This window comes from Macrotis lagotis, chromosome X, assembly GCF_037893015.1.
Source record: "Macrotis lagotis isolate mMagLag1 chromosome X, bilby.v1.9.chrom.fasta, whole genome shotgun sequence".
NCBI lineage: Eukaryota > Metazoa > Chordata > Mammalia > Peramelemorphia > Peramelidae > Macrotis > Macrotis lagotis.
This window is the reverse complement of record NC_133666.1, coordinates 287757310-287770169: the sequence shown is the minus strand read 5'-3', so window position 1 is coordinate 287770169 and position 12860 is coordinate 287757310. Positions and strand designations below refer to the sequence as shown.

At 36.8% G+C, this 12860-nt stretch overlaps 1 protein-coding gene across 4 annotated transcripts in view; it reads right to left on the bottom strand.

The window, feature by feature from the left end:
- Positions 1 to 11075, bottom strand: part of RANBP3L (RAN binding protein 3 like) — a 67167-nt gene extending 56092 nt beyond the window's left edge. For 3 of the 4 annotated variants that reach the window (XM_074207678.1, XM_074207680.1, XM_074207681.1), the window contains exons 1-2: positions 10961 to 11075; positions 10383 to 10596 (exon numbers count right to left, since the gene is read on the bottom strand). In XM_074207678.1, coding sequence (XP_074063779.1) covers positions 10383 to 10515 — 133 coding nt within the window. In that variant the 5' untranslated portion in view covers positions 10516 to 10596; positions 10961 to 11075. Of the gene's footprint in view, positions 1 to 10382; positions 10597 to 10874 lie in introns of all 4 variants that reach the window. The other variant, XM_074207679.1, reaches the window with a different exon arrangement.
- Between the last annotated feature and the right edge of the window lie 1785 nt (positions 11076 to 12860).

Here is a 12860-nt window from a genome sequence, read left to right as displayed (position 1 = left end):
CAAATATTTTACCTCTCTGTAGGTTCTCTAGTACTTAACATCATTTCCAATTGATGGACACTGAAATATGTCCATTTTCTCTCATTTCAGAGCCCCTGGGAAAAAGTTGGTTGAGCTATTATCATAAAATCTAATTTCTTTTTCTTTTGTACAGGTAGACCTGTCTGCAAATACTGCATGGCATCATCCATCTATCTTCCTTTTGCAGATTTTATTACACTTTCATATTGTATCTTTTTAGAAAACTTGCTCAAAGTGTATCCACTGGGCAAACCATGAGGAATCACAGTGATTCAACATTCTGATATTTTGACTTTTCAGATTTTGGAATATAAATATATACCTCAGCATTTCATAAGAATATATTGCTCTTTCAGGAGCATAGTCATCATTTTTCCTGCTGTCCAAATGTCATTGTTTATAAACAAGAAATTGAAAGTCTTTTGTACACAATTGCTTGGAATATTTGGCTACCGGAGGATGTTGATCGGAGCAATCTTTCAAGATATTACAGAAACCCAGAAAGTGGAGGACATTTGGATCAAAATTTCTCAAAAGAAACCTTAGAGTTGTTTTTATCAGAGCCCTTGTTTAAAAAGTCTGCTTCTCTTTAATTCAATCTAGTGAGTTTCTACTATGGATCAGATACTGTCCTAAACAGTAGGTATTTAAAAAAAAAGACAAAAAATAAGTTAAAACTCTTATCGTTCAATAAGAAGCATAGTTTTGAATCAGGTTCTCTTTTATTTCAATTCTCAAAATGTCACTTTAGTTTTTGATCTTCTCTGTCTTTGAAACTTTTGAATAGGTAGATGGAACATGGTCCTCATTTCCCACTTCTATTGGGATAAATGAATGGTACTGCCAATGAGAATGAGACCCCTAAGGTTAAATTAACCTACTACCACTGTAGCATTGAGCAAGTAACTTCACCTTTATGGGCTGGAGTTTTCTGTGCTGTAAAATTAGGGGGTTCAAATAGATATCTTTAAGGTTCTTTCTAGTTCTAAACCAGGGGTTCTTAAAGTGTGTTTCTATGAACAAGTTGTTTTTTTAAATTTTATATTAAAATATAATTGGTTTCTTTTGTAATCTTAAGTATTTTATGTATTTAAAATGATTCTTCTGAGAAGATTTTCAGATTTTCAAAGGGGTCTACACACAAAGAAAGATTAAGAATCCCTGCTTTAAACTTATAATCACATCTGCTTAATCAGAAGAAAACAAACTAGCCCCAAAGATAGCTGGAAAAAAATAATCACAAATTAGCTGCTCAATCTCTTCTGGAATTATAAACATATACGTGTGTGTGTGTGTGTGTGTGTGTGTGTAGAGAGAGAGAGAGCGAGAGAGCATGCATGAGAGAATCATGTATGTGTGTATATAAACAAATATACACACACATACATACAATTTACTCTCCTATTTAAAAGTACTACTCATCCTTTGGGATCAAGCACTAAAATGATATGATACTGCAGACATTTTCCAAATCTTCCAATCATATTTTTAAGAGATTATTTTAAGGAAAGAATAACTCTAGGTATATAGGTATGTACATGCAGACATGCATACACACATACTTAGCTTAAACCTTTTATTCATCATCCTAAAAAATATCACAATCCAAATTCTATTGTTTTTTTTTTTTTTTGTTTTGGGGGAAGGGAAGCAGACTCCTGAGAAAACTTCAAGTATTTTTTTCCCATCAAAATAAAATCCTTTCTTCCCTTCCTTCTTCCTCCTTTTTCCTGTACTTTGCTTTTTGTTAACCTATAGAGTAAAAAGGCCCAAACCAACAAAAATAATTGGAGGTTCAGTTATTGGAAGGGATAAAATTCTGTAGTTGATGTTTTCTATTCTCTCTCTTTCCAACTCCTCTCTTTCTTCTACTCTATATCTGCTCCTCCTACTATATCCCCAAGCTTGTCTCTTCTCTACTTGCATACAATGATTTTTTTTATTTTGTTCTTTCTTATTTATATATCTGGTTTTATCTGTATATAAGATGAAAGAGTGCTCTTCCCTACTAACTACATACTTAGGAGATAAACGCAAAATTATATTTATTTACTACCCTGTTGAGAATGCTATTTGTTAAGACAAATGCTATTCCACATAATCATTTATCATTCCAAGCACTGATTTGAAGAAGCTCAGTTTCCTCATCTGTAAAATGAGGGGGGACAGGTAGACTAAGTCAGTAGTGTCAAACAAATAGGAAAAAGGACCAATAAACACTAAGTAAGGATTGCTGCTACCACATATTCGAGAACCACAAATGAACATTTTCTATGTTCTGGTTTTTTATATTTTTATTTATATTACTACTTTTTAAAATTACATTTTAATCTGTTTGGGTACATTTGAGACTGTTTCAAATAGCCATTGAGCTACATTTTTGACACTAGCCTCAGATTCGTAGATTATTAGTTCTGGAAGGAACCTTGGAAGTCATCTTCTACCAGCACCTAATTTTATAAATGAGGAAAACTGAAGCCCAGAAATGTTTTAAATGAGTTGTTCGAACTTCATAGGTATTAAATAGCAGAAATGGAATTTAGACCCAGGGACCATCCTCCAAATCTTGCATTGTTTCAAGAGATGTGATCCTAATAACTTAAGGATCTGAGATTTCATCAGTAAAAGTGCTCCTTGTATAAGCATAGGCTGCAAAGTCTTCTTGACTTGTTAAACAATTTCTAATGAAGAATTCATCTCTCTCTGGTCATCCTGGAAGAGCACCTTATGTAAACTTGAGGCAAATGGGAACTTTTTTCCCCAAGAGCAATTTTTGTTTTTAGTTCATTCACTTTCCTTTAATAGCAAAAATACAAGGATATTTCAATTAACAAATTCCTTGGCAATGAAGGCTCCTTCATGACAAAATTGGCTGTTATTAAACAAAGTGTTCATCATTCATACGAAAATGAGTTGGCTACCACTGTCTGGCTCAACCACAACATTCCTATTGAGATGCAGCAAAAATATCTCCCTATGATTTCTATTTGTAAACTGTTGTGGTTAAGAGGGCTACAGATAAATAGACTTTTGAGGTTCCCGGATTCCCATTTCTGTGGTCTTCTAAATCACATCCTCCCTGATTCCTTCTACCAAATTATATCTCTTTCCAATTGCATTTCATGGTCTCAGTGCCCTGTTGTTTTCTAACAAAATTGTCCTTACCTTCAAAACAGGAAATGTTCTGATTTCAGTCACTGAGACTGGTTATACAGGAGGGTCAGAAGTCTTTCCGTCAGTGCTAGTATCACTGTTTTTCTGGGGAGCTAGGGGAGGACCAGCCCAGATACAACTTCTGCTTGGAATTGAGCGAAAAGTCTAGGTCCTATCAGAATTGCATACATCTTCTAGGATACAGAGCTCTCCTTGTTCTTGCCATAGGAATCTCTCCTGACTCTCTGCTTCTGGTTCCTGTTGAGAAGAGGTAAGGACCCTTCCTACCCAAATTACGTGAACAAGCATTTATTAGGCCAGGTTTTTCACTAAGCTCTGAAGCAAAAGTAATGAAACAAACAAAAAAAAATAAAAAAAAACTCCAAATAAAAACAAAACAGTTCTTACTTTAACAAACGCATTAGTCTAATAGGAGAGACAATATGCAAACAACTGCATTCAAGATATATACAGGATAAATTGAGATAATCTCAGAGGAAAGGCACAAACATACAAGAAAAGTAATTTTTTTTGTAGAAGATAGGACTTTAGCTGACTTTTGAAGGCATCTAGGAGCCAGAAGATGAGGACAGAATAACAGGCAAGTGAGGCAGGCAGCCAGTGAAAATATTCAGGAAGTCCCCAACTCCAATCTTATTCTTCCCTTTGCTTAATGTTTTTATGTCACAAACCTCCCTGCCAGTCTGGGGAAGCCTTGTGAAACCCTTCTTTGAATAATCATCCAAAATTCATAAGAAGACATACGTATGGAAATCAGTTATGTTCAAATAGAGTATCAAAATGCAAAAATTAAATTCATAGACCCCAAGCCATGAAACATAGATATGGTTCAAGAGGCTCAGATGTATATTTTGTGTTTTTCAACTTAGAATAGCTTCTAACAAAGAAATATTTTATTGAAACATTTGTTTTGGTAATAGTGCTGCATTTTTTACTTTCTTTGGATATGGTACTAGATTTAATGATGACTTCATGAAATAACAACTCAGGTGTGAAACTTCACTTGCTGAAATGTTGATTTAAATTGCATGTATAATTGTTAATGATTTACTATAATAGGTAACAGATAAACTAGTACTCCTCTGTTCCCCCCCCCAAAGAATAACTAATTCAAAGAGAATCATAATTTAAAAAAAAACTTAACCACTCATAGTTTTGGATATTCTTTTGTTCTTTGTCACAAAAATGAACTGCCATGAGATCTTTCTACCTTCTGGGGTCTTAGCTGGCTCCATGATCATGAATAATTCCAATGAGCTGCTATTTTTTTGCATTCCATCTCTATTTCCCTCTAACTGGAACAACCTTCTTTAATTAAGATAATAACTGCTGAATCAGAATCAGTATGACATGAGCTCTGAGTTATCTATGGTGGTAATGATAGAAGTATTGAAGTTCTGTTCATGTATATTCCCTTGCCCAATCACTCCAGCTCAGTATTTTATTATAGCTAATGCAATATATGACCGGATCCTTGCCCTTCAGGAGTTTATAATCAGATTGAGAGATAAAATGATGCTTAGTTTCATAATAATGGAACTAGACTTGAAGATTCAGTTTGTATCTATTTGTTTTTTTTTTTGTGGTTAGAAAGACATTGGAGTGGAGAAGACCTAGGATCATATAGTTAGAGCATCAAAGAATCTCTGAGGTCATTTTACAGATGAGGAAACAGAATTGAGAGGTTTTATTACTTGTCCAATATCATGCAAATCATAAGCATGCAAAAAATGAAATTCAAATAATTTCTATTTCAAGATTTTATTTCATAAATTCCAGTCCTTCACCCTCATCTCCAAAATATAAAAATTACTGGTCACCTTTAAAGATCATTATCCTGTATAGGTTGAAAAGTTGGAAGAAACAGACCTCTAGTGCCCTTTCAGCTCTTGAATCCTGTGATAACTGATATCCCAGAGTCTCCAACTTCACTAAAACTGTTTTCTTTAAAGTTTTTCTGTTATCTGTCAACTTGGAAAGAACTATCATTATTTGTATTAGTTGTTTTTGCAGAAACTGTGCCATTCAAATACAGTCAATCTTTGGACCTATTGTCCAAATAAAGAATTATTATTTAAAGGATATCAGAATCAAATAAAAACATTTATTAGAGATTTCCTATGTTCCATATCCTCTGTTAGGTTTTTACAAACTTATATTCTATGCGGAATACAAATAGAACAGGTATAAGGTAACTTTGTGAAAGACGTATTACCAAATAGCCGTGGTGATGATGGTAGGAACAGAAAAGGATATTTGTAGAAGGGCCTGTTATTCAAATTCTATATATTGATATTTCAATTTTGTTTGTCCTTCATTCTCAAATAATACAATGACATCAGGAAGGTGATGCACATGAACTGGATTTGAGTGAGGAGTGCTGTGCTAAGTCACTAACCTCACTTTCTCCTCCAGAGTCATCTAAGATCCAGTGGTCAAATATGAATCAGGATGACTGGAGATGGTCCTGTATGCTAGGCAATCAGTGTTAAATGACATCCAAAGTCACATAGCTAGTAAATGTCTGAGGCTGGATTCAAATTCCTTTCTTTCCTCTGGACCCCAAGACCAGTGTTTTCTATCCATTGGTAGATACTTTAAGGATCACAAACCATATAAAATTTTGTGTATATTTCATACAAAAACATCTATTATTTACTTGTCCAAAACCTCTTGGATTCAAACTTAAGTTCTTTGGCTATTTTAAATGAATTTTACCCATGTGGCCAAAAGCATTACTGCCCCAAGTCATTAAAACTTTGTGGAAAAATATATGAATAATAGCAGTCTTTGCTCCTGAGACAGTAAAAATGTATTTTGTGTTCTATCACTTAAATTCTAAATGAATTTAGCAGCAGAATGGGCATGCACTGAGGTTTCAGCCCCTTAACCTATTTATATTGATAATTTAAGCATCTAGCTTAGAACTTGCCAAAGACTGAATGTGACTGAAACCAGAGCCTAAATGAGAAATGCAGGAAAAGTCAGAGAGAATAACATTGATCAGGGAAAGAAAGGTCTTTCATTGTTCTACATTTGTCTTAGAACCTTATGTCAAATTTCTCAAGAGGCAGCATTCATTACACAATGGAAAAGTAAGCTACATGTGGAGTAAAAGAGGAACGGAGTTCAAATTCAGTTCTGCTTCTTGTTATATGTGCCACCTACCTTGGGCACATCACTTAACCTTTCCATATCTTTGCTTCCTCTAATATAAAATGAGGAGATTGTACTAGACAACCTCTGAGGTCTCTTAAGCTATGATCTGGCAGGAAATTACCAGGGTGGGAAAGCTCTTTGGAACTGGAGAATGAATTTATTTCTTTTGCCTTGTGGGTAGCTAACTGGACAGAATGAACAAAGTTGGACCTGAACCATCAAAGGAAATTAGAAGGGAATACACAATTTGCTATGAGTTTGACTTCTGCTAAAACTTCAGTAATCATGGCACTGGTGAATAGTCAAATGCTCAGCACATGGTGGGGTGGTAGTGGTAGGAGGTTGCCTTTATTTTTACAAGATTCAAAGCTAGAGTCATGGGACCCTTATGGAAAAACAATCAGAAAATATTTTAAAACCTGCAGAGAGCTAAAAGTCAGCTGACTTTGATACATTTTTCTCCCAATCCAAAATATTTATTAATTACCTACTGTATTAAGTATAAAGCACTGTTCTAGGAATTCAAAGTCAAAAACATAGTTTTCTCAAGGAGCTATAACCATAAGCAAACACTAGATAGTTTGAGGAGAGAGATAGACTTGGGCAAGATTAACTTGAATAGAAGGATTTTTCTCAAAGGAAATGATAGCTGAGCCAAATCTGAAGGGAAAAAATAGATTTGGAGAGGTGGAAAGGAGTAGTGAAATCATTTCAGTCATAAAGGATGGTTTCGATGAGTTTAAATCCCAACATTGCTATTTGGTCCCTGTAAGAATTTAAATTTTCTCAATAAAATGGAGTATTGAATTAAAAGATCTAAAAAATCTCATCTAACTCTAGATCCATGATCTTTTGTTACACAGCCAAACAATCCAAAAATATTCTTTAGGAATAGAGAAGAAGAATATCCACGCCATTTATCTAAAAGCAAATTGACATGTTGTATGGAATGACAAGAGAAATATATAGCTGGTTCTTTTAGACATGTTTGCTGAAAAGTCAATGAAAGTCAATGAAATTATAGCCTTTATACTAGCTAAGGGAGAAAAATTTTAATTTATTTAGGGCAGGCCAGACACCATTTCCCCGAAATACATCAGCACTATCAGGCACCAACGCTTGGACCATAGGAGACCTACTGAACTTTGCAAATTAGCAGCCTAAAAGTCCAGCATTAAGGAAAAACCAAAACTATGGTGGGAAATGATCCCTTATGAACTTTAGGTCAGGAACTGGAATGTAACTTATCAGCATTAACAAATGGTTTCCTCAAAATCGCTGGTCATTCTAGACTTCCAAGTGAAACCCCTGCCCTTTTTGGTTGGTCGGCAATACCAGATGGAATTTTAGGTGTGATGTTTTTATCTGTTTATATTAGTGTACTTATGAATTTGAGGGATTATAGTTTAAAAGGGCAAGTATTCCGAGGCTCACTTGTAGAAGTACTGGATTAGTGGTTGTCATAAGGCTTTGGTGACAACCACAGAAAAGAGAGTACATTTCTTCCAAATGACTGAGTTTTGTGGATATTTTGAGAAGTGGGTCACCATAAGTTTGGCCCCAGGCTATGAGGGCCATGGCCAGCATTCAGTTTAGGAGTGGCCATTAGATTACTACCAATCCGGAAGAGGATTTTACAGTGATGGTTTTTTTCTTGCTGAAATTATGGTGTATGTCAGGGCATACTCTGGTATAGCTAGTTCAAAGTCACTTTAATTCCCTCAAATGGTTTGGTGCTGCTTATATGTAAAGTGTTAAATTTTCACTCATTTAGATTAATACCCACAGTGAGAGCTGATAATATAAAAAAAATAACAATAGCAGCTATCATTTTAATGACACTTTAAGGCAAATGCTATTATTATCTCCATTATACAGACAAGGAAACTGAGGCTGAGAAAAGTGAAGTGATTTGCCCAGGGTGATACAACTGGTAAGTGTCTAAGGCAGAATTTGAACAAGACATCTTGATTCCAAATCCAGCATGTTATACAAACTGTCCCTCCTTTGCCCTGCTCCGCCAGCTAGACACACAAAAGAAAGTATATCTCCCCAGTCTTCAATGCTTATATTTTGGCTCCCTAAGTTCCTTTATTTAGTAACTCCTTAAGTTTTTTTTTTAAGTATTTTTACTTCTGAAATTTGTCTCCCATAATTTTCCCCTCTAGGTCTTTTGTCGAAGTTTGAAAAGCCAAATCCTTGAACACAAGGTGTTTGTAATCTCCTTGAGCTGTTTCACTTGGATTAGGCAAAGGGACCTGATATACATAACATATAAATAAATAAAAGGTCAGCATGTAGGACTCTTCTGGTAATTGAAACAATTCAACTCTCAAGACTGTTTTGCTCAATAGTGGCCAAAAACCAAGGTTCTATCTATATGACACCCCCCCCCCCAACCCCATACCCACCCAATATGTCAAAAGATACTATTCAGGAAGACAAAGTAGTAAAGGGAAAAAAAGAAATAGAAAATGAAAGAAAGCCTATGCTTCAATATCTATTTGCAAATAATACAAAACTATTATGGGGAATTTAGGAATATTTGGATCACACCCTTTGGATCACACCTTGGATCACACACCTAACTTTTTTAGAAATGATGTTTTCTTCATAAAATGTTCTTTGATATCAGATTTTAAGCCTCTCTAATTTAATTCAGCTTTCATATAGCTACTAGACTAGTTAGCCTTATGCATAAATCTGGATATCTTTCCATAGTTCAAAAAACCTTCAGGATTTCCCTATTGCTAACCCAGTCAAGTTCAGACTTCTTTTTGTCTTACAGCCAAATCCCTCCTTTGCAAACATACTGCTTATATCATTCTATCCCTGCCATGAAGTCATTCTATGCTTCAGTTAAATCTGCATGTCTTTTCTCAACTTATTCTCAATACTTGCATAGTATCTTCTTTCCCCAATTCAAAACTTGTTTTAATCTTACCCATCCATTACCACCTAAACCAAATGGTACCTTCTGCAGGAAGCATTCTGTCATCTCCTAGATAGTCATGCTCATATGCATTACTTTGTATCACATATTAAGTTATATCACATGTTATTTTGTTTCAAATACATAAAGAGCACATCTTTGCACCACAAATTAAGTTCTAGGAAGATGGAGACATTGTTTTGCAGAATTTTTGTATTTCACCTAGTACCTAAAACAATGCTCTGCACAGGACAATTGCTTGACAAATATTTGCTGAATAGAATCTATTCATTTCAATAGCTTTGTGGTGCAATGAATAAAAAGTGTGAGATTTTGAGTCCAGAATACCTTTTGCTTGAAGAGTCTGGTCACCTTTATGGAACCTAGATAAATTATAAAGCTTTCTATAAAGCTTTCTTTTGTAAAATAAGGGCTTTGGGACAACATGATCTCTAAGGTCTCTTCTAGATCTAAATCTAAAAGCCTATCTATGATCTATCTCAAAGGAGGCAGCTCAACCAGGTTGTTCAGATGAGGAAGTCCAAGATGGTTGGATCTGCTATCCACTGGACCAATAACACAGACCATCTTGTACTTTCCTGTTTCCACCTGCTCTTGATCATAAAAAAAAAAGAAACAGTAAAATCCATTTTTTTTGTTTCCCCATGTAATGAATCAACCAGGCAGCAAGCCTTAAAGCTCATATTATACCCTAAAGTAAGTAGGACCTGGCTGCCAGTCACCAAATGTCATGACATGCTGACGTGGAGTTAGTTTACCCCACATGGATCCCAAGTCAAACTTGATCCCATGAAATTTTTAGAACTACACAAATATTCATACTCATTTCAAGTACAGAAATTTCAATTTGTTGAGGGATTTAAAACTACAAGGAGTTTGAGTTTTTAATGATTTCTTTGTCCTCTTTAAATAGGAGCATTTAACACACATTAATTTGCCTTGATGTCTCACCACTCTTCACATTTTCATATTTCAAAAGACAACTGCTTCCCCCCTCCCCTTCTGCTGCCCTGGGATTGCCAGAGACTGGGAGGTCACAAATAACCAATACTGGCATTCTAGTTGCAAAACTTACCTTGACAGTGGTCTGCCTTCCATTTCAAAACACACTCACAGGAACTGACCAACTGGGCGTTGGTGCTTTTTCCTTGCAAAGTAGAAGTAGTATTGGTCATCTGGCTCTCCGACTGAGGCATTTGCAGGGACATCTTCGCTGGGAAGTCACCAACAAAGTATTCTGTTCTTCACCACTCGTACAGAACCAGGAGTAATATTAACACGTGGAGGACCTGTATATGCAGAAAATATTTACTCTTTCAGCAGAAAGTTTTCAGTTGCCCTAGTTTTTGTTTTTTTAAATCAACTTCTATACACATATATTCCACCTACCTATGGGAAACCCTCCCCCTCCAAAAAAAAAAAAACCCAAACAACCAAACCCAACAAACTTTACATTAGCTGTTTGGAGCAGAGAGACTCATTCGTTCAATCTAAAATAAAACGACGTCTCATTTCTGTAATTTAAAATTCCCCAAAGAACCCGTTTCCTCCTGTACTAGAAATCTACCCCTTTTCTCTGGCTTTCTCTTGTTCAAGTAGACATTTATCTTGAGAAAACCAAAGCAAGTCTCTCTGAAAAAAGACAACACTAACTTCAGGAAACAAATCGACAGCTCTGAGCAGTTTAGCTTCACAGAACTCGGAGCCAGCCCGGCTGAGCTCAGGCAAGAAGTGTCTGAGCAGGGGCCGGATTGCCGGCTGTGACAGCTGAACCAGATCCAGTTTGACCGAGGCTCGAGGTGGGTGGGGCTTAAGGAAGCTGCGGGCGATTAAGGCCAAGGGGCCGCCAATCAATGACGGAGTCATTAGGCAGAGCCAGGCATCTGGGGCGCTGCGCAGTCTTTAATTGTAGAATCCTCGGACTTTTTCTGGGCAAGATCCGGGTGGCCGGAGATCAAGTCAGTGAAAGGCATCCAGGGGTGTCAGTGTGTAGGTGATTCTGCTGGTTCTCCTCTTCTTCCCCCCCCCCCACTCCCCAGGTAGGGGTGCTCCTGAAACTAGCCCGGCTTCTGGAGAGGGGACCCCTGGGGCGGCTCACTCTGGCTCCTCTTTCAAGATCTCTAGTTCGGGTTCGAAGTTAGAAAAGTAAACACCTCCTCCTTTGCCCTGCTCCCCCAACTATACACACAAAAGAAAGTATATCTCCCCAGTCTTCAATGCTTATATTTTGGCTCCCTAAGTTCTTTTACTTAGGAACTCTTTAAGGTTCTTTAAGTATTTTTACTTCTCAAATCTGTCTCCCATAATTTTCCCCTCTAGGTCTTTTGTTACAGTTTGAAAACCCAAATCCTCGAACACGAGGCGTTTGTAATCTCCTTGAGCTGTTTCACTTTCTTCATCTGTCAAATGCGGACCGAATTGGGTGGTCCTTCCAACTCACGATCTGGGGTCTTCTTGTTATCCTTGACCGTAAGATCCAGGAGCTGCGCCTCAGACCTTGCCCACGAAAGGGGAAAAAATCAAGTTGGGGCAAGGCGCCAGTTGTTAAAAGTCCAAGAGTGTAGGGGACCCTTCTTTTGTTGGAGTGCTGGGGCAGGGGGAGGTCAAGTTTCGGAGAGAGGATTGTTCAACCATGGTTATTAATGGAACCACATTTCCATGCACAGGTGGAAATTCTAGTTTACTTATTCTTTTTTGAAGGCAAGTGCTCGTGCCTCCCAGACTGCGTTGAGTCTGGAAAGGTCTCCCTCTTATTTTTTTTTTTTTGTCCAGATGAAATTTTACCTATCTCTTAAAAGGCTATTTTGACCTCTTCTCTATCTCCTCAGATCAGATTTTGTTATCATCTAGCACTTTATTATTTAAAAAGAAAAACTCTCTCATGCAATATTTTATTTAACTTTTTATGTCATTCCCTTTCCAATCAACACAGCTGCTGCCTTACTCACTCACCCCCCACCCCAGGCTTCCTCATCAAGCCTTTTCTTGGGTGAGAGAGGGGTGAGGAGGGGAAAAGAATAAGTTCAGAGTTGGGAGTTTATCAAAGTGGATACTACTTCCACGGAGGCCGATTAGTCAGGCCTCTATTTACTTCTAGTCTGCCGGAGGTGCATCGGGGTAAATGGCTCATGGTCGGTCACACAGCTACTGTGTCAGACAGAACCATCCCTGGGTGTCCAAATCCTCTATCCATTATGTATACTGTCTCTTAGACTTCTCTTTTATAACTTAAAAAAAAGCAGCAAAAGAAACCAACTGAGCCAGCGATCCTATCTTATAAATGCATTTAACATTACCATCTCTCTGGTGAGAGGAGAGAAATGCATTTTGAGGGAAACATAAATTTAGAACAGGAAGGGATCTTTGAAGTCATGTAGTCCAATCCTTTCATTTCATAGATGAGGAAACAGAGACTCAGACCCAAAATCATAGAGATAGGATGACAGAATCAAGATTCTGACTTTAAACTTACTATACTTACATCATCTGTGCTCTCAAATCAAAATTCCTCATTGTAATCTTCTTATTGCTTTCTTTTAATGCTGTTTGATCT